Source organism: Stegostoma tigrinum, chromosome 12 (assembly GCF_030684315.1).
Source record: "Stegostoma tigrinum isolate sSteTig4 chromosome 12, sSteTig4.hap1, whole genome shotgun sequence".
Classification (NCBI taxonomy): domain Eukaryota; kingdom Metazoa; phylum Chordata; class Chondrichthyes; order Orectolobiformes; family Stegostomatidae; genus Stegostoma; species Stegostoma tigrinum.
This window is the reverse complement of record NC_081365.1, coordinates 76,633,928-76,655,085: the sequence shown is the minus strand read 5'-3', so window position 1 is coordinate 76,655,085 and position 21,158 is coordinate 76,633,928. Positions and strand designations below refer to the sequence as shown.

The 21,158-nt window shown below is 41.3% G+C and overlaps 1 protein-coding gene across 6 annotated transcripts in view; it reads left to right on the top strand.

The window, feature by feature from the left end:
* mcf2la (mcf.2 cell line derived transforming sequence-like a) overlaps nt 1-21,158 on the top strand; it is a 187,699-nt gene that overhangs the window by 72,127 nt on the left and 94,414 nt on the right. For all 6 annotated transcript variants that reach the window (XM_059650444.1, XM_059650443.1, XM_048541031.2 and 3 more), the window contains 4 exons: nt 6,230-6,346; nt 11,428-11,577; nt 17,196-17,320; nt 19,505-19,619. In XM_059650444.1, coding sequence (XP_059506427.1) covers nt 6,230-6,346; nt 11,428-11,577; nt 17,196-17,320; nt 19,505-19,619 — 507 coding nt within the window. The remainder of the gene's footprint in view (nt 1-6,229; nt 6,347-11,427; nt 11,578-17,195; nt 17,321-19,504; nt 19,620-21,158) is intronic.

Below are 21,158 nucleotides of genomic sequence, written 5' to 3'. Positions count from 1 at the left end.
CATTGCATTTCAAAAGGCAGTTGTCACCCTGAGGCTTCGTTGTCTCTGAGGCTGGACACCAAATGGAATCAGACACAAGGAGGTGACATAAAATTTACTGAACGAACAAGTTGGTAAACTAAACACTTTAAAGCTTCTTCTATCAACCTGAACACGTTAGTAAATGTCACAAATACCCAAGCTGGTGCTTGCCTGAAAATTACATGGAAATATCTAGAGAGGAGGGAGAATGATATTTTTAGAAGCATAATGCTAACTAATAATCTCATGCATTGGACTTGATTTTTATGAATTGTTGCAATGCAATTTTGGGATATTAACCTGGCAGTCAGGAGGAAAACGTGCTGACAACCAGGCAACTAACGGCAGAATATATGGCCAAACCATTCCTTACAATTGATTTGAGATTTTTTTTAACCATGTTGTATAGAAAATATGCCAATTATGTTGTAGAGCAGGTCAAATGGAAAAGCAGCTTGATCTGAGTTCTTGTCGCACACCTCGCAGCAGCCAGTTTAAGAATACAAGTAGAATATTGGATACAGAGTGCTGTCAGTTTACCAGGAAATAGTTAGAAAATAGAGTCCAAAGATGCACAGTTGAGGTGGATTGGCCATATTAAATTGTCCGTGGTGTTCGGGGATGTGCAGATTAGGTGGGTTACTGAGGATGGGTTTGGGTGGGATGCTCTGAGATTTGGTGTGGACTTGTTGGGCCGAAAGGCCTGTTTCCACACTGTAAGGATTCTATGATATGAGAAGGCTAACAGGGAAGTCATTTCTATTCTTCCTTACAATATTGATTTATTCTGACTTCTTTGAGCAAAATGCGACTTGAATGAGGAAGCCAATAATAATAATAAGCTTAATGTTGTATAACACTAATATTTCGTAATAAACTTTGTTCCCTTTCAAAGATTTAGATTTAGATAAAGTAATGCAATCTTGTTTGAAGAGTGTGTTCCAAATGTTTTTCTTCAAAAGAATCTTGTACCATGACAGACCAGTTTGAATTCTATTTTATGATATATCCCTGATTTTTTTTGTTTTGCATATTCAGTGTTAATGTTGTTTTATGCTAGCAACAGTGCCTGTGTTTAACGTTGTCAGGCGTGTTCAGATGAAGCAGTAATGACGTGCTGTTAGTAAGGTCGAATATGTACAAATAGATTTTATGGTTTTATAATGGCAGACTTCAATTTCAAGGGTCAAGATTCTTTTCTTTGCTTTTTCACTCCAGCTGTCCAACATTTGGGCGAGGTGGAGAAACTGTGTGGCAAAGATGGTATGAGTGGATAACCGGGAGGCGGACTGCAGAAAATAGCATTTGAGTCTAGAGATAACACAGTGTGGAGCTGGAGGATCGCAGCAGGCCAGGGAGCATGGGAGGAGCAGGAAAGTTCATGTTTCAGGTCGGGACCCTTCTTCAGAAGCGTCAGCTTTCTTGCTTCTCTGCTGCCTGGCCTGCTGTGCTCCTCCAGCTCCACACTGTGTTATCTCAGACTCCAGCATCGGCAGCTCTTGCTATCTCATTAATGAATATAGGGTAGAAGGTAGAGTGGAAAGGTGTGTGTCTGTGCAGAGAGACATCATTGCAATCTGATTACATGGAATGTGGAAAGTTTTTGGCTGAAATCTACTTAAGTATATGAAGTAGGATTTTTTTATAAAGTAGATATTTTTTATGAAGTACTTTGTGAACACAGAATTTGATACTGTAAGGTTTAGATGTTCTAGCAAAGCTAAAAACAGTAGTGGTTGATTTTAACCTGAGGTTGGACAACATAGGAGCAAGAGTAGGCCATTCAGCCTTGTGAGTCTGTTCCAAAATTCAATGAGATCCTATCTGATCAGTGGCCTAACTCTATATGTATAACAGTGTAATGTGATTGTTTGGCCATTGTTAAAAACAATTAATGTTACTGTTTCACCTCACTCATGAAGATTGATGTGGAGATTGGACTGGGTTAGAAATCACATGACTAACACCTGAAAGAGGGCTGAGGCTTCTAAAGCTTGTGTTTTCAAATAAACCTGTTGGACTATAACTGGTGTCAGGTGATTTCTGACCTCGTAAAGATTGACTGTTTATTCATCATTTTAATATTGCAACTGTTTTGTCAGTATTCTTTTTAATGTAGAGTGGAAAATGATCACTAAGCTAAGTAAGCTATGCATCACAATTCTGTCCAACGTATGAAATAAGTTTTGAAGGGGAACAGGGGGTGTGCATTACCACTGTGTTCGCCATCAATATACTTTATCATTGTGAGCAGAATTTGTAAAATTAGCCTTACTGACAGATCACTTTAGTGATTAAATCAGTCAAAAAATTAAGTAGGCTCCACCTGGTGGCTTTTGGCTGTAAATGCTTGTTATGCCTGATAAAATCACATTATCAACCTTTGCACAGGTAGCTGTATGTGTTTTGGGTACAGCAGATACATGAGAACTGTTAAGCATTCCTAGCTTGAACTTGAAGATGTTTTGAATTAAAATGCTCGTCACTCAGCAGTTTTAATATCTAACAGATGTGGCTTTTATTTATTAATATTCCTCAAGATGGTTTGATCAGAGTTATTAATGAATAATGTTTCTGTTTGACCAGGCGTTTTGCTGCTCTTGTTTTTCCCTGCTTTCCCCAACTAAAGTCAAATTTGTTCCCAGGTCTGCAGTTTTCACTGATCATGCATCACTCCTAATTTTCTAAATCCTCCCCATCCACGTCCACTTCAAACTTAGCCTAAATATGGTTCCCACCTGGTGCTGCCTTGATCCAATTTCCACGAAGCTGCTAATTACCCATATTCCTTTCCTCGGGCTCATTTATATCTGACATTGTAAGTGATTACATCTTCAAGTGCAGATCTTCCTGCCTTCAAAATCTATGTTATCACCCCTTCCTTAAAAAAGACCTACCCTTGACTCCTTATAAACTACTGGCCTACCTTCTACTCCTCTTTCATCTTTAAGTCCTTGAACATTCTGTTGCCTTCGAGATCTACACCAATCTCTTGCACAGCAACCCATTTGAATCCATTCAGTCAAGTGAATCAGCTCCACAATATCGGAAAGGCCCTTGTCAAATTTGTAAATGGCATTTCCTGAGAGTGTGACTTTGTTTTTTAGGTCATTGTTGTCTTCAATTAAAAAGCTCATCGCAATGACCTCACATCTAGGTACAATGTGGACCTGGTTATCACCATCCCATCCTCCCATGTTTTGTAAACTTTAGTGCAGCTAAACTTCTGTTTCTTGTATAAAGCCCCCAAATTACACTCCACAATTAACCTATTCTAGCTGACCTATTTAACCTTTGTTAGGCCCTGATCCCCCACTGTCATAGTTTTAAAATTTTTATCCTTGTGTTTAAATGGAGATCTTGTGGTTCAATGGTAGTATCCCTAACTCTAGGCCAGAAACCTCAGGATTTCTGACCTGTGCCTTGTTGACTATGGAAGGAGTATTCATGACATAATTTAACAGGCTGTTGATCGATCAGGGAATGCTTCCATTGCCTCCCCACTATTTCTTGAAGGGAAAATGAAATATTTGTAGACTCAGCCTTAAATTATTTCCGAGAGTGAATGGATTTAGGAATGTCCATCCTAATTACAGAATCAGTGGGATACAGACCTGTTTCTGTTGTCCAAGTAGGCCTTGAGGATCTCTGCAGCGCAGGCTAGCAAAAATCTTTAAATAACTTGTCTTGAGGAAAAGATCCCTCATCACTCCAGCTGGAGTACTGTGTGCAATTGTGGGTCCTGAACTTTTAGGATGGGATTGATAGTGAACATATGGGACGGGAAAAGTTTGCAAGAATACTTGCAGGATTGAGAAAATCCAATTATGAAGATGGATCAAAGTGTTTGGGAGGGTTTCCTTGAAATGCAGAAGGCAAAGAGGGAGACAGTAAGGGGCTGCAGATGCTAGAAGCTGGAGTCAATAAGTGTGGGGCTGGAAATGCACAGCAGGTCAGACAACATTTGAGGAGTGGGGAAGTCACTGTTTTGGGCCAAAACCCTAAAGAGGGAATTTCATAGAAGTTTTCTAATTCATAAGAAACTTGACATAGATGATAGGGAGAAACTGTGCCACTTGTTTTAAAAAAAAGAGAATGTGAGGACATGGACTTTCCAAGTAATTTGCAAAGGAAACAAATATATTGAGGGGAGAGAGGGGGAAAAGTTTCATTCAATTATTAGTTATGATCTGGAATGCACTGCCTGGAAATATGATGGAGGTAGATTCAATAAAGGCATTCAAAATGGCATTTGATGATTATTTAAATAAAGGCAGGCGAATGGCATAAAATTATAATGTTCCTTCAATGAGATGGTAAGAAATTGGGAAAAATCTACGATCACTTGGTTATATGGCAGCAGGTTGGAAAAGATGATGAATCCCAGATAAGCCTTTTGCCAATCATGCAAGTTAATGCAGAAAATAAGCCGAAACTGTTGTTAATAAAAAAATTTGCATGTTTATACTAGACCTGAAATATTGAGTAATATTCTTTGCCCCACAGGGAGCATTATTTCCCAAAGCTGATAAATCTTTGGAAGCAAATCATGCCATGGCCATGAGAGCAGTTGAATCCCTCCCATTTCATGAGCAAATCTCATATTTCATCATCACCACAAATTATGCAAGACTTATACTGTTTCCTGCTGTGTCTATTCAGTATTCCTGCCATTTTACCAAAAAATGGTTTTAGGTTCTTCCTGCAAACTGCTTATTGAGTACTAGGTCCTTAAGGGGCAGGTCTAAAGGAGTTTTTGAGGAGAGGTGACTCTGGCATAAATGTCCCAACATTAGCACCAAAGGGGTCAGAAGGAAAGTGCATCAGGATCACTTGCTGGAGCAACGTTTTATCTTGTACTACTCCTGACAGCACACTGATATTGCAGAGGGATATTTGGACCTAGTAATCTGAACTAATAATCAACACCTTCCAGAGTTCTGATCTTCTTAAGGACATCTTATAATGTATCTATGGATAGCTGTAACTGCCAATCCAGACCCAGAGCTGCCCCAAGAACAAACTCCTGATAATAAAATGTGAGGCTGGATGAACACAGCAGGCCAAGCAGCATCTCAGGAGCACAAAAGCTGACGTTTCGGGCCTAGACCCTTCATCATTCTCTGATGAAGGGTCTAGGCCCGAAACGTCAGCTTTTGTGATCCTGAGATGCTGCTTGGCCTGCTGTGTTCATCCAGCCTCACATTTTATTATCTCGGATTCTCCAGCATCTGCAGTTCCCATTATCTCTGATACTAACAAACTCCTGATGCCTTGTTGCAGACATTGCCTGATTTACTACATGGACTGGCATATGTTACAGGTCAAGGAAGTGGAACTCCTCTATCAAGCATATCCATTATTTGCAAGAAAAGCATCTTCATATATATGCCAGTCAGTTATTTATCTCTTCTAAACACTGTGCTCCAGCGAGTTGTAGTTGGCTCTACTCCTACCACTCTTTTACTCCTCTGCTATGTTTGTCACTCTGTGAATTACTTTGTCTCTGTCTATCACAATTGATGCATCCATGTTGCATTTGGATCCACAAATAAGCGTGATTTCAGAAAGGAGTTGATCAGCCTGGAGCAGGAGTTTCTTGATCCAGAGCTGACTTTTTAAACCAGTAGCAATGACTGGATGATAAGACTTGTCTACTGATGTTCTGATATTAACTCTGCCAAAGAAAATAAGTGAGAAGTCCAGGAATCTTTTGCTGTATTTGTATAAAATAACAAATGACAGGCAATCTGAAAGTTTTGAGGTAGTGTTTGGACTTCTGGGCTATTCTGTGTCCATGCTCCAGCTAGGAACTCTTGCCTTTTGTGGGGCACAACTTACAAGGCATGACGTATTGCCAAAATATGTGCCTGGCAATTGCAGCTTTGCACTCAGCTGCAAACCCAAAACATAACAAAAAATAGTCGTAATATGATTGTGATCGTTCTACTGTAATACCAAGGGGCAGAAGCGTGATGCAGTTGATATGTTTTTAAAAGAAGAATTATTTTCAAAACCAGATTTTTATCAATGGGTAAATTTCAGGAACTGCAGCAAACAAATTTTCCATTGGCCAGTTTACTTAATTTGGTTTAATCAGCATTTGGCATTTTCAGTAAATGGGTGAATGTTTGATTTGCTTTAGTTAGGGAATGGTCATTCTTCTGTGTTAGGTGCTCAGTGTATTTATGAGGATCTTCTTTTGCAGATCATAATGCTGAATTCAGTAACCGAATTACACAGTCACATTGACAAAACACAGCTAACCCAGGAACTTGGAGGTACACTGGAATATTCCCACAGTCAGTGGTTATATCATCGGACGGTAAGAAACAAACATTTACTTGAACCCACAGATCTCCCAGCATATTGCTTATGGGAAATTAGATAATACAATGGGCTGTGTTTTGTTGGAGTGGGGTGCTGAATGAAATGGCCCATTTATTCGACTTGCTTGTGCATGTGTCTGTTTTTAATTTTTTTGGAGCGCATAAATTTATTTTGTGTGATGCTCCACAAAGAAATCTGGGAGCTCGGGTGAACGATGGACGCAGTTTTTTTCCCTTTTTAACCAGTGGGATTTATGATTTGAAAAAGAAACCTAATTAATGAAGATGATAAATCAGAATGGGTGATGTCCATTTGGAAGCAGGTTCTGGAAGAGAACTGATGAGAGGGAAAGAGAGATTGGATTAAGAGAAAAAGGGAGAGACTGCTGTTTCGCACACCTGCAGGTGGAATTGGCCAAAAAGTTGCAATTCATGAGGTCTTGCTTCCTCACTATCAAACTTTGGCTAAATCACACCTAAATGTCATGTATCACTCAAACTTAATGCAGGAACTGGCCCAATGTATTATATCAAGAGAAGTTTTATCAATGTGGTGTGTTCAAATGTGTGTAACACAATTGAGTCTGACACATCAGGCATACAGAATTGTTTTTCTATTTTAGGGCAATTGTGTAATTGGTGGAAGCAAAGAAAAATAAAGGGGTATAGAGGCACATGAGAAAATGCATTCAGTTTTAGATTGATCTATGCTAGATCAACCACAGATGTGCACTGGGTTTAACTGGCCTCTCATCCTGTGGTTGTTTTGTTATTTGTTGTTCAGTTGCTATTTTTGTTTACTGCAGCATCATACCAAATTATTCTCTTACTATTTCAGTTTTAAAGTTCTCTAAGAGCAGTCAAGTTTGAATTACAAGTTTTTTTTTAAACAATAAAGAGTAGATATTCTTGCCTTGCTGCCAAGCATGGTATAGGGTAACTGCATATTTCTCTATTTGAGAGGGTGAGTGCACACCAAAATATGAAAAAATGGTCAAATTTGAAATCTATTGGAAAGCGACAGCCTGTATGCTAGAATTCCTCTGAACGGTGGTCTGAAAATTGCAAAACAATGATGGAATTTATTGCTGTCATGTTGAGAAGGATGTTTAAACTGGTGGGAGGGTGGTAGGTGGATGGGTGGGTGGGGATTGTGATGCCTTCCTGCTCCATCTCATTAAGTCCATATTAGGAAGGCCCATGGATGGCTTTCCTATCCTGCCATCAATTGATGCCCTTAAACGGGAAGTTAGTGCCCACTTAATGGTTTCATCCTGCAACCACTGTAATTGGCCCAGTCGTAGACCGCGAGGCTTGCCAGGTAGTGATTGTGTCAAACCAACTCTCACTGGGTGACCTGTGTGCCCTTCATTCAAACATCTTAATTGAGGGACCTGGGATGGGGAAGGGGTGGGGGGGCCTGCAGAGAACCAGACCCCTACCCACTTCCCCGGTGACTCCACCTCAAAATCTCCTCACGGTCACTCAAATGTTGTCTGACATCCAGCCCCTTGTACTGGCTGCGATCATTACATCTGTGGTGCCGCTGCCAATCCTCAGAGCTGCCAATCTCTCTCTTTTTTTCCATTCTTCACTTTTTTCCATTGTTGAATGAGAGTTGACATTATCAGCTGTTTGAAAGCTTCCCAATATATGATGCTCCCACGTTGAAGAATGACTGATTTATTATGCTATGCTGGGCACTAGGGAAAGTGTGATACTCATTCTTCAACCAGGATTCTAAAATGGTACAACGCTAAGAACAGTAGCATCTGTAGTTGCAGTTGTTACAACAGCCAGTCACACAGGTGGTGATGCTAAGATGCAATAGATTTATGATTGTAGGACTGTATTTCTAATGAAGTGCCACCTGTGTAACTTTTACATCTTGAGAAGCTTTGATTTTTTTGTTATCCTCCCACTGCGTGTACTATGAAGGGTTATTGCTCGGCCTAGTGCACAGCTGGTCTAACTATAGCATGAATGGCACAAATCTCGGAAGTCCCTGGCAGGGACGAGTACTTCTGCCAATGGTGAGGGCACAGCACTGTCGGGATCTGGTGCATGTGTAATGAAGTAGAGAAATGCCTTAATTAACTGGGCTTGAGCTCATGGAGAGAAACTCTTCCTGAAGCACCCAGAAATTTACACAACCAATTTTTCATAAAATTCAGCCTGTATATCCATAATGTGTCTATCTAATGGACTTATGGTCCTTTTGTGAGCTGGGCTAATTACTTTGCTTTATATTGGGTACTAAGACTGATGTACATCATCTTTGCGTATTAACAAAGGTAAAATGAGGAAAAGAAAGAGAAACAGATGACTTTGAATGAGTAATTGTTGAAACCCAAATGTTTCATACAATCAGAGATAATGGGAACTGCAGATGCTGGAGAATCCAAGATAACAAAAGTGTGAAGCTGGATGAACACAGCAGGCCAAGCAGCATCTCAGGAGCACTGACTAAACAAAGTGTGTCCAGTTTTGCCCTATCTTCTTTCTGCTTGAAATGCTTATTTAATATGGGGCAGCACAGTGAGTCATTTGTTAACGCTGCTGCCTCATAGAGCCAGGGACCCAGAATTGATTCCAGCCTTGGGTCACTGTCTGTGTGGAGTTTGCACATTCTCCCCGCGCCTGTGTACTTCCTCCCGCAATCCGAAAATGTGCAGCTTAGGTGGGCTGGCCATGCTAAATTGCCTATATTTTCTGGGGATGTGCAAGTTAGGTGGATTAGCCATGGAAAATGCAGTGTTATATGGTTGGGAATTGAGTGTGGGTTATATTGCACTTTGGAGGGGTGTGTGGATGGGCTGAATGGCCATTCAGGGGGATTCTACGATTACAGTACATATATTACAGGAGGAAGCCACACGATCCATCATGCCTGTGTACATTTTAGCCCTGTAGGCTGATGTAACTATTTTACAAATTCTGCTCCCCATCAATACTTCATCTGAATAACTTCGTCACTTGGTTTTTGTATCTATTGGTAAGCAATTTGACCATGTGAGCAACAGCTAATCCTTGATTGGGACACTAAGATGTTCTCTGCTTTCCCACTTGCAGAGCTGAATTCTGTGGCGTTTCCTGTCATCCTAGATTACACAAATAAACTCTCAAATAATTGAGTGCATAACATTTTAGCCCCTGTGGCAACTGGAGCATTAACAGAAGCTTACCTAAAGGATAGTGAGCAATATACATTTTCTTTATTCATTCATGACTGGCTGTGCCATTATTTATTGCCAATTCGTAATTGCCCTTGAGAAAGTGGTGAGCAGTCCTTTTGCTGTATGTACATCCCCAAAGGATGTTTGGAAGGGAGTTCCAGGATTTTGACCCAGTGACAATGACTGAGCAGTGATGCATTTCCAAGTCAGGATGGTCAGGGGCTTGAATAGTATTTCCATGTGTTTGCTGCCCTTGCCCTTATAGGTGGTATCCATCCTTGTTTTTTTGAAGGAGCTGCCCATGGAGGAGTCTTGGTGAACTTCTGCTGGGCTTTTTGTAGATATACGCACTGCTACTGCAGTATGTCAGTGGTGGAGGGACCGAGTATGGTGTGGATCAAGCTGGTTGCTTTGTTCTGGATGGTGTCATGCTACTCGAGTGTTGTTGGAGTTGCAATCAACCAGGCGAGTGGGGAGTATTCCATCAGATTCCTGACTTGTGCCTTGTAGACGGTGGACAGACTTTAGGGAGTCAGGAGGTGTGTTACTCCCTGCGGTATTCCTAGCCTCTGACCTGTTCTGGTAGCAACAATATTTAAACGGCCAGTCCAGTTTTGTTTCTAATCAATAATAACTTCCAGGATGTTGATAGTGGGAGAATGTCATGGGACAATGCTTAAGAGTGCTCTCTTACTGGAGACGGTCATTGCCTGGCACTTGTCTGACATGAATGGTACTTGTAACTTGTCAACTCAAGCCTACTCAATGACATATGGAGTGCTTCAGTATCTGAGTAGTCACAAAAGACACCAAGCATCATGCAATCATCAGCGAACATCTCCAACTCTAAATTCATAGTAGAGGGAATGTCATTGATAAACCAGATAAAGATAGATGGGCCTGGAACACTATCCTGAGGAACGCCCTGCAGTGATATCCCAGGAATGAGGTATCAACCATAACCATCTTACATTGTGCTAGCTCAGACTCCACCTGGTGGAGGGGTTTCCCTGATTCCTATTGCCTGTAGCTTTTTAGGGTTCCTCGATGCCACATTTGGTTAATTGTGACTTTGATGCCAAGGATAGCCCTCTCACCTTGCCCATGGAGTTTAGCTTTTTTTGTCCATGTTTGGGCCCAAAGCTGTGATGAGACCAGGAATGGAATTGTTGGAAACTAAACTGAGCCTCAGACAGCGGATTATTGCTGAGTAGACGATGCTTGGTAGCCCTGTTGATGAAACTGTCCATCACTTTGCCGATGTTTGGGAGTGGCCTTATTGGTCAGTAGTTGGCATGTTGAATTATCTATCGTCTTGTGTACAGGATATACCAGGGCAAATGTCCACATTGCTGATTAGATGCCAGCAACGGGATGGCTTGGTTAGAGGCATGGCAAGTTTGGGAGTACAAGTCTTCAGTACTATGGCCAAAACTCTTCCGTCTATTCTTGGTCACAGCGAGTGAAACAAACTAGCTAAAGACTGGTGATATGCTAGAAACCTCTAGAAGTGGCTGAGATGGATCATTCTCTCAGCTCTTCTGGCGGAAGATTGTGCTGTCAATGCTTCAGCTTTATCCTTACTACAGCAGTGGAACAAATTGAAATTAACAGCATGCCTTAACAGGAGCATGTTCCCAACTCAACTGATCAAAAAAAGTCGCCTCAAACATATGACTTATTTCTAATATTTCATGAATTTTAATACTGATTCCACGGTTGTGAGCACTTTGAATAAAGGAATTTGTTTAGTCTGAGTTACAATTTCATTATTGTTTACTTGGAACCTGAATTTTTATTTATATTTACAGATGTGTATTTTCTACATATAAATGTTTTTCTGTCATACCAAATCTAGCCTGATTTGTTCTAATATATATTTACTGTATCCTCTGTATTAGGGTATTGAAAATTTTGCTGTAATGGTAAAAGAAACTGCACAAATGCTACAGGCCTTTGGAACAGAGTTGGCTGAAACTGATCTGCCAAATGATGTGACAACAACTTTGGGTCTTATGACAACGCACACCCAAAAGCGAGATAGGATGAAGGTAATGTACAGCATGCAATGATATGAGTAAGTGCGTTTGGGAGAGAGTTTGTTTAACCACACAGCATGCTGTAATGCATATGTGCAGAAAAGGCGTTAACTAACTTAAAAACTGTGGAGGAATTATGTATTGTGATGAGCTGCAAAATATGCTTTGAAATCAGTTCTGATGCTTACGATTTCCTGTATATATGATGACACACATTAACAAAGCTCAAATTCATTTAAACAGGCAGGCATGAGCTTTAATTAGACCTTCAATAACCTGATAATAGCAGGTAACAGCAAAAACATCTTCCAATGCCACCTTTACAAAAACTGCAATGTAGTGTGCACCTTCTATGCCATCACTCCAGTGAGTCTACAAGCATAAAAATGTAAGACATTTCTGAAGCTCTCTACACTGTTAGAATGCCCTTTGTAGCTGCAATGTGAATTATGTAATCACGTTTTGTTTCGTGTAATCCTATAGCATGTTAATTGAACATCCTGAAAAAGACATCCTGACGTCTCACTGTGGTCATGGTAGCAGCAAATATCTGCCTAATTTGCAGTTGGGAATAATTATGACTTAACTTTTCAAATAGCTTTTATTCTGTCTGGTTTCATAAGGATTGGCATTATCCATGCCAGCCCGGAAATATACAATTTATCACAGAAACTTCTGTGATTTTCAGGATTCATGCAAAAATTATGAAATTAATTAAGTATTAATCACCTTCCATTTTAATCATCTGAATCGAAATACTATCAAAAAGGTAATAAGACACTATCTGAGGCAAAACGTGGAATTCACTCTTACTACTTAATCCATCCTAATAACAGTTGTTCCAACTAGGACGTCAAATATAAACAACCATTAGCATGATTTTATTTGCCTTATGTCTTTGTGGCTGAGTTTGTATCTTTTTTTCAGGGTTATTGGCTACACTATAATCTCATTGCTTTCTTAATTTATTTGTTTTAGTTGCCTTCTATTGAATTTTTAATTGCAATGAAATTCAATTTAGATGCCACCTGTTAGTGCCCATCTTGGATGAAAACTAGAGTGTAATTGTCATCACAAATAGAATATCCCTTAATGTGCACAATGTTACCAAATGATAAAATGTTAATGTTTTAATGTTGTTGAAAAAGAAAGACTTGCAATTGAACTGTCTTATCTTCCATTCTTCATTGAGTGCGTGAATGGGTGTAAGAAACAACCTCCTACATAGGGCCTGAGCCACTTCCTCTCCATTGATTAGCTGGGATTCAAGTTGTCAGTGAGACTTAAGCCCAGACACCTTCCTCAGAACTTGGGAAGGGCCACTGGTAACGTTAACTCTGTTTTCTCTTTCACAGATGCTGCCAGACCTGCTGAGCTTTTCCAGCAACTTTGTTTTTGTTCCTGATTTACAGCACCTGCATTTCTTTTGGTTTTTACCTTCCTTTTGTGGTTGAATGAATGAATGAATGATTCAGTCTTTTTATATTTTCTAATCAGTCTCTTCAGAGATGTTGTGATACATCTCTGGAGGAGGTAGGATTGAACTTGAGCCTTCTCCTCAGAGGTAGAGACGCTACCACCAAGAGCCCTTCACTATTTGGTCTTTTTCTTAAATTATATCCAGCAGTTTTATCAGACACAATCAAGTGACCTTTTACCCCACCACGACATTGCCTGTGGATCTTCCCTCTTATCATCCACCGTCACTTTTTAGTAACCCATGTTTCCACATTAGTGAAAATGCATGATGCCATTTAATTTTTCTTTGGTTTCCAATCAACCTGCCCAGAGATGTTCTGACACAACTCTGGGGCAGGTGGGACTTGAACAAAGGCATCCTGGCTCAAGGGTATGGGCACTACCACAGTACTACAAGTGCTCTCCATCCACTCTTGCAGATTCTTCCACGTACCAGTCCAACCTAGCTTCTTCTTTTTTGGTTAACCCAGAAGTGTTCTTGCGCAGCTTTTTTTTAAACCATCATCACTAAATCACATGTGTTTTCCAATTGAATAATTTGTATCCAAAGCCCATTAAGGGCAGTGCAGACAGATAATGGTGAGGGAGAAATAGGGACAGGGGCCGATGGCAAAATCAAAGTGGAGTTGGAAGGGGTCACACCCAGGTAACTAATTGATTACCCCAGTAACTTGCTCTACTAATAGATTTCCTATTCTAAATAAAAACTTTTGAAGACAACCAAAAAACCTTGAACAAAATTAATGAAAAGGAAACAGTGATTTCTTTCACAATGTTTATGTCCCATTTTCATATCACAGATCAAGAAATAAAATTGTTTTTATATTCTGTGTAATACAATCAACTTCTGATAACACCCGTAAACCCACAATGAGGATCTCCAGTAATTTCTTGAAGAAAACTTTTTTTTTGATGAAACAGTAACATATAGTGAGTTGCATAAACCCACTTTATTTTTAAATCTCTTTCTTTCCAATATGTCCTTTAGCGAACAAGGTCAATTCTGAAAGCATTCCTCGTCAGCGTCCTTTGCAGAAGGTACATTTTCCAGAAGAAAATAGTTAGCTACATAATGCTGTATGGGCCAATGTTTCTCAGATTTGCCTTTTGTGCAAGATTTCCTTTTAGAATATTATATAAATGCTACTCCGTACCTAATAACAAACATTTTATACGCACTGCCAAATTTCACTTTTTTTTTCTTGACCTGTCACCCTTTCTCATCTCTCTCGCCCTTACCTCTCCCCCTTTTTCCTCTCCCCTCACCCCGTTTTGTCATTCCTTTTCCCGTCTCTCTCATCCCAGTCCCCCGCTATCTCAGCCCAATTTTCCCCCTTCTCACTTTCTCTCACCTCTCTCTACCTTTCTTCCCCATCCTTTTCCTTCTCTTGCTCGCTCGCTCTCTCCCAGTTTATCCCCCTTCTCTCTTCCAGTTTTCCAAACCACCCCCCCCCGCCTTTCTCTCCCCAGTTCCTCCCTCTTCTCTCACCCAGTTCCATGTAATTATTGACTGACTAAATCTAGTTGTCATGCTATGAAATGCAAGATGAAAATGTTTTCTTCCTTAACCCAAACTAAGTAACACCACAGATGTCAGTATTCTGTCAGCAAGCCGCACTTTATTTAAACATGTAGCGTTCTTGATACTGATCCAGCTCTGTCTCAGTGAACAGAACCTCTGACACTCCTGTTGATACCTGTCAGCCAGGGCTCCCTGATTGGGGCTATTAATCGGGTTCAATCAGGGAACTCGTATCCTGTGAGGTCCACCTGCCTGACCTTGTTACAATCAATAGACGTACCTTCAAGTTTACATGGCTACAAATTTGCTGAATTCCATTCCTGAAGGAGTCTCACTGTAGGCCATGGTGGTGTTGTCTTATCCATGTAGATCATGATTATCACTGATCTCTTCTAGAAGTTTCCCATTGTTCCTTCCTACCGAATCTTTCAGCTGGATTTTTAACCTATGAAAAGGTGGGTGAGCAAACAGTTGATATAGTTCTCAATTTTTCTAATCAACCTGTTCAGAAATGTTACTATACATCTTTGGAGCAGGTGAGACTTGTACCGGGCGTAGTAGCTCACACTACCGCTGTGCCGCAAGAGCCTTAATTGATAACCTTTTGTTTCCTTGTTTAAACTACTATCTCCTGTTGCAAATAATGTCACTGTACTTTGATTTGGAGAAGTTAGATCTTATCAAAGGGGTACAATAATGTCTGGATTGTGTAAGTTGCAAATCCACCAACATACTGAAAACAACTGCTTTGTCATGTCCTTGTTCTGTTTCATTCAAACCTTTGCATTAATGGTATTAGCACAGATATACTATCAATTGAAATGAAATGGTTTACATTAGCTATTTTACAGGAACTTGCCATTTCTCTTTAGTGATTTAATCACATTGTCATTCCCACATTGGAAACAGGTAAAGGCCTCTAAGATCTGCCCTTCCTTTTGGTCCTTATTACATTTTAACGAACCCACTCCACTCTGGACATGTATCCATTGTCATCTGCAACTCAAAAAATTCAATACTGAAGTTATTTGTAATGTGTATAATCCCCTCTGTCTAATTAGTGTCACCGTCCCCTTGTGCTGAGCCTGTGTGTGTAATTTTGAAAATTCAATTTAGAACAATTCTTTGCATTCTAATGTCATAGAATCCCTACAGTGTGGGACTGGCCCTTTGGCCTAATGAGTCCACACAAAATTTTTGGTGAAGTCAAATGTAACAAGGCCAAGATAGTGTTTTGTTGAGATTCTGATTGGGTGCTGAAAGCAGAAGGGATGGGAACCAGGCAGTTAATAGACAAGCTTCAGATGAGGTCACCTTCAACATGAGAAAATCTAATTATCTCACAGTAGTATGCATTAACATTGATGCCGCTCTCTGTCCTGTCAAAATTCCTGGATATTTCCATTGATGAGAAACCGAACTGGACCAACCATAACAATGCTGTGGCTACAGGAAAAGATCAGAGGCTGAAAATTCTATAAATGTGTAACTTACTGCCTGGTATGTCACCATTCACAAAGAATTAAAGTATATGAGCATTACCGAGGAGATAAACACTCCAGAGCACTCAACGTGGTGGCTCAGTGGTTAGCACTGCAGCCTCACAGCACCAGGGACTTGCGTTCGATTCCACTCTCAGGCGACTGTCTGTGTGGAGTTTGCACGTTCTCCCCGTGTCTGCGTAGGTTTCCTCCAAGTGGTCCGGTTTCCTCCCACAGTACAAAGATGTGCAGGCTAGGTGGATTATCCATGCTAAATTGTGTTCAGGTGTGTGTGGGTTATAGGGGGATGGATGTGGGTGGGATGCTCTAAGGGTCGGTGTGGACTTGTTGGGCCAAAGGGACTGTTTCCACACTGTAGGCATTCTATTCTATGACCTATGACTGACCCTCCCGAAGAGGCTAATCCACCTAACTTACACCCCAGAACACTACGGGCAATTTAGTATGGCCAATCCACCTAGCCTGCACATCTTTGGACTGTGGGAGCACCCGGAGTAAACCCACGCAGACACTGGGAGAATGTGCAAACTCCACACAGACAGTTACCCGAGGGTGGAATCAAACCCAAGTCTCTGGCGCTGTGAGGCTGCAGCGCTAACCACTGAGCCACCATGATGCCCTATGTCCTTTACTCCCAAATCCCCATCAAGTTAATTCTAAACTTAACCACTAAGTGCTTCTTTATTGAAAAATATACTTGTGCATTCACTTTGGAATTTGTCAATGTTCTCTCCCTTCATCTTTTTTGGACCCTCGTTGTATTCCTGCTATGATGTTCTACAATTTTTTTTGAGTTGGAAATAATTCACTCGTTGCCATAAATTTTTTTGTGGACATTTCCAGCAGTTTCACGTGAAAGTTGTGCATCTTGGTACTGTAGACGAGCCAATAATCTGATAACCTAATGCTAACTGAAAATTTCATTACCAACTTTGGCATCAGTGTGAGGAGTTAAATCCGAAACGAATATTCACACTGACTCCAAACGTCAGATTATGGACTGAATCAGCAACGTTACGTTTTTCTCGGTTAGAAAACATTAGAATCCTATAACTTAAGCTAGAATTCTGATTTTTACCCATCAGTTTTGTTTTAATTGTTTTTACACTCTCTCTCTTCTCCGAAAGGATGATCTAAATCGGGCACGCAGACATGGCTCCACCCTCCTCTCCAGTATCCAGGAACCAGTTGACATGAATCCAGATCATAAATTGAACGCAGATGAGTTGGATCATCAGACCACCGTGGAGAGGTGAATTGTGGGGTACAAACATACAGTGCGTTATAAAGACCAGTTCATTAGCATTACTTTCGAGAACGTCTGCTTGGCCTGCACCGTCTGTTGTAGGAAATGCCTGAGAACGAGATGACAAATAAACTGAGACCAGGACCGTTTGTTTCTGGATTTTAACCCTTTTTTGGAGATCTTGCATTGCAGTGCTGTTAGAGGTAATCACGATGTACCCAAACGATGACATTTTTCCATCCCCACCGTTGTCTGCCTTCTGGAGACACCACTCTCTCCGGGACTTCCTTGTCCTCTCCACACTCCCCTCTAACTCCACCACACTGAGCACTTTCCCCTGCAACCACAGGAAGTGCTACACTTGCCCCCACACCTACTCCCTCACACACATCTCAGGCCCCAAGATGACTTTCCACGTCAAGCAGATGTTCACCTGCACATCTGCCAATGTGGTATACTGCATTCTCTGTACCCGTGATAACAAAGTGTGGGGCTGGATGAACACAGCAGGCCAAGCAGGATCTTAGGAGCACAAAAGCTGACATTTCGGGCCTCAACCGCTCATCTGATGAAGGGTCTAGGCCCGAAGTGTCAGCTTTTGTGCTTCTAAGATGCTGCTTGGCCTGCTGTGTTCATCCAGCCCCACACTTTGTTATCTTGGATTCTCCAGCATCTGCACTTCCCATTATCTCTCCTCTGTACCTGTTGTGGCTTTCTCTACATTGGGGAAACCAAGCGGAGGCTTGGGGACCACTTTGCAGAACACCTACGCTCGATTCCCAGTCGCAAACCATTTCAACACCCCCTTGCATTCCTTAGATGACATGTCCATTCTGCAGTGCCACAATGATTCCACCTGAAGGTTGCAGGAACAGCAACTCATTCCACTTGGGAACCCTGCAGCCCAATGGTATCAATGTGAATTTCACAAGCTTCAAAATCTCCCCTCCCCCCACTGCATCCCAAAACCAGCCCAGCTTGCCTCCGTCTCCCTAACCTGTTCTTCCTCTCACCTATCCCCTCCTCCTACCTTAAGCTGCACTTCCATTCCTTCTCTCCTATCCTTATCCCGCCCCCTTGACCTGTCTGTCCTCCCCGGACTGACCTATTCCCTCCCTACCTCTCCACCTATTTCTCCTCTATCCATCTTCGATCCGCCTCCCCCACTCTCCCTATTTATTTCAGAATCCTCTCCCCATCCCCCTTTTCTGATGAAGGGTCTAGGCCTGAAACTTCAGCTTTTGTGCTCCTAAGATGCTGCTTGGCCTGCTGTGTTCATTCAGCCCCACACTTTGTTATCTCTCTCAACTTTAATATTGCCTGTTTCGCTAGGCACTGTATTGAGCACATCCTATATGGAACTGATTCTGCTAAGAAGTCACTGAGGAAATTACAGTTGGTTGTTTTCTGATCCTGGAATAAAAATTGTTGAAGCCACACAAGAGATTGGTCAACCTCTGTAAAACGAACACAGGCAAATGTGTGAGCCTGTCTTCACCATAAGAGCTGGGTTTAATCCAGGCTCTAACCCAAAAATGAACTATGCTATTTTTTCCACAGATGCTGTCCATTTCTGGGGTTTTCTTTTCATTTCAGATTTCTCATATTTGCAGCTTTTAATATACATTATTGCAGAGAAATGGGTCATTTGACCCAAATGGTCCATGCCAGTACTTATATTCCAAACCTATACCTTCCTACCTTACTTCAACTCGCCTTGTGCTCTATGACCCTCAAAATGAGCAGACCTTTTGGTGCGCTTTTACTGAACCTCAGACAGAATGGTTGTGCCTTCCATTGGCAGAAAAATTGGAAGTATCCCATTCTGGTTGAAAGGAAAGAATGGTTTTAATATCCCTGCAGCGCTGATTGATGACATTTCTGTGATGGACTATTCACACATTGTGGTGAGCCCTCTTTTGTGTTTCCAACAAAATACCGTTCTCTGAGAAGCCACTCCATGATTTAAACAGAAATGGGTATTTCTGTCAAGTGGCACCTTTTCAACTTTGAATGTTCTTACTAATTTATGACTTAAATAACAGCTGACTGTGAGAATGGGACAAAGTTTATTTAGCCGACTCGGTTCCAATGGAAAGATTCACAAACTAGTACTCAAAGGACAAATTTCCATCATTCCTCTTTAGATGGTGCAAAGTCTGGGCCTTATCTTTTCCTGCTGTTTTGTAGGTTGCTTGCTCAATTGAATGAAACTGAAATAGCCTTTGATGAATTTTGGAATAAACACCAGCTGAAGCTCAAACAATGCCTCCAACTTCGACACTTTGAGCAAGATTTCCGAGAGGTGAGAGCCAATCAACATCCCCTCCTAGCCTTTTAAATCTGTATTTGGAATCTGCATAAGGAATTGAAACACATATTAGGGATGTAAGGCTGAAGGATCATTATGGCCTTTTAGCAATTACATTGTCTCCTAGCGTTTATTAACGTGACTTCACAAGAGTGTACAGGGCCTTGACCTTTGTAACAAGTAGGTTAGACCAAGGGGAGCCACTGAATGTTATCTACCTGGACTTCCAGAAGACTTTTGACAAGGTATCACATAGGGGGCTGCTGAGTTAAGTAAGAGTCCATGGTTTTGGAGGCAATTGCTAGTGTGGATAAAAGATTGGCGGTCTGACAGGATAGAGTGTGGGGATAAAGTGGTCCTTCTCAGGATGGTGTTCCACATGGTTCACTGTTGGGATCACAAGTTTTCGCTTTATAAGTTAATGATTGAGGTGAAGGAACTGAGGGTATTCTGGCTAAATTTGCAGATGATACAAAGATAGGCAGAAGGATAGGTAGTACTGAGGAGGCAGGGAGGCTGTAGAAGGATTTAGACAGGTTAGGAGAGTGCGCAAAGAAACGGCAGATGGAATACAATACGGGTAAATGTGAGGTCCTGCACTTTTGTAGGGAGAATAGCAACATAGACTATATTTTCTAAATGGGGAGAAAATTCAGAAATCTGAACTAGAAAGTGACTTGAGAGTCTAGTCCAGGATTCCCTCAAGGTAAACTTGCAGGTTGAGTTAGGAAGGCACGTACAATGTTGACATTTATTTCGCGAGAACTAGAATATAAAGGCAGGGATGTATGTCTGAGGCTTTATAAGACTCTGGTCAGACCACATTTAGAATATTGTGAGCATTTTTTTGGGCCCCATTTCTCAGGAAGGATGTACTGGCCCCGGATCAGGTCCAGAGGAGGTTCATGAGAATGATCCCAGGAATGAAAGGCTTAACGTATGAGGAACGTTTGAGGACTCTGGGTCTGTACCCAAAGGATGAGGGGGATCTAATTGAAACTTACAGAAGGACAAAAGGCCTGGACAGAGTGGATGTTGCGAAGATGTTTCCATTGGTAGGAGAGACTAGGACCTAAAGACATAGCCTTAGAGAAAAGGGAACACCCTTTAGAACGGAGATAAGGAGAAAAGTCTTTAGCCAGATAGTGGTGAATCTATGGAATTCACTGCCACAGAAGGCTGTGGAGGCCAGGTCATTGAGTATATCTAAAATTGAGATGGATAGGTTCTTGATTGTCAAGGGGTTCAAGGGTTACGGGGAGGAAGCAGGAGAATGGAGTTGAGAAACTTATCAACTATGATTGAATGACGGAGAAGTCTCGATGAGCCAGATGGCCTAATTTCTGCTCTTTTGTTTTATGGACTTGACCGCCAGGGCTTCATTTACCAACCTTGTTACCAGCAACTTACTGAACAGGAGTAAACAGGTTCTTGTTGAGGGTTTCAACTACTATTTGAAGTTATATTTAGCTGTTGCTTTTCATTTACTGTGGTTTTGCAGAAAACCTTTTGAGATCATCTAGGATATCTTGG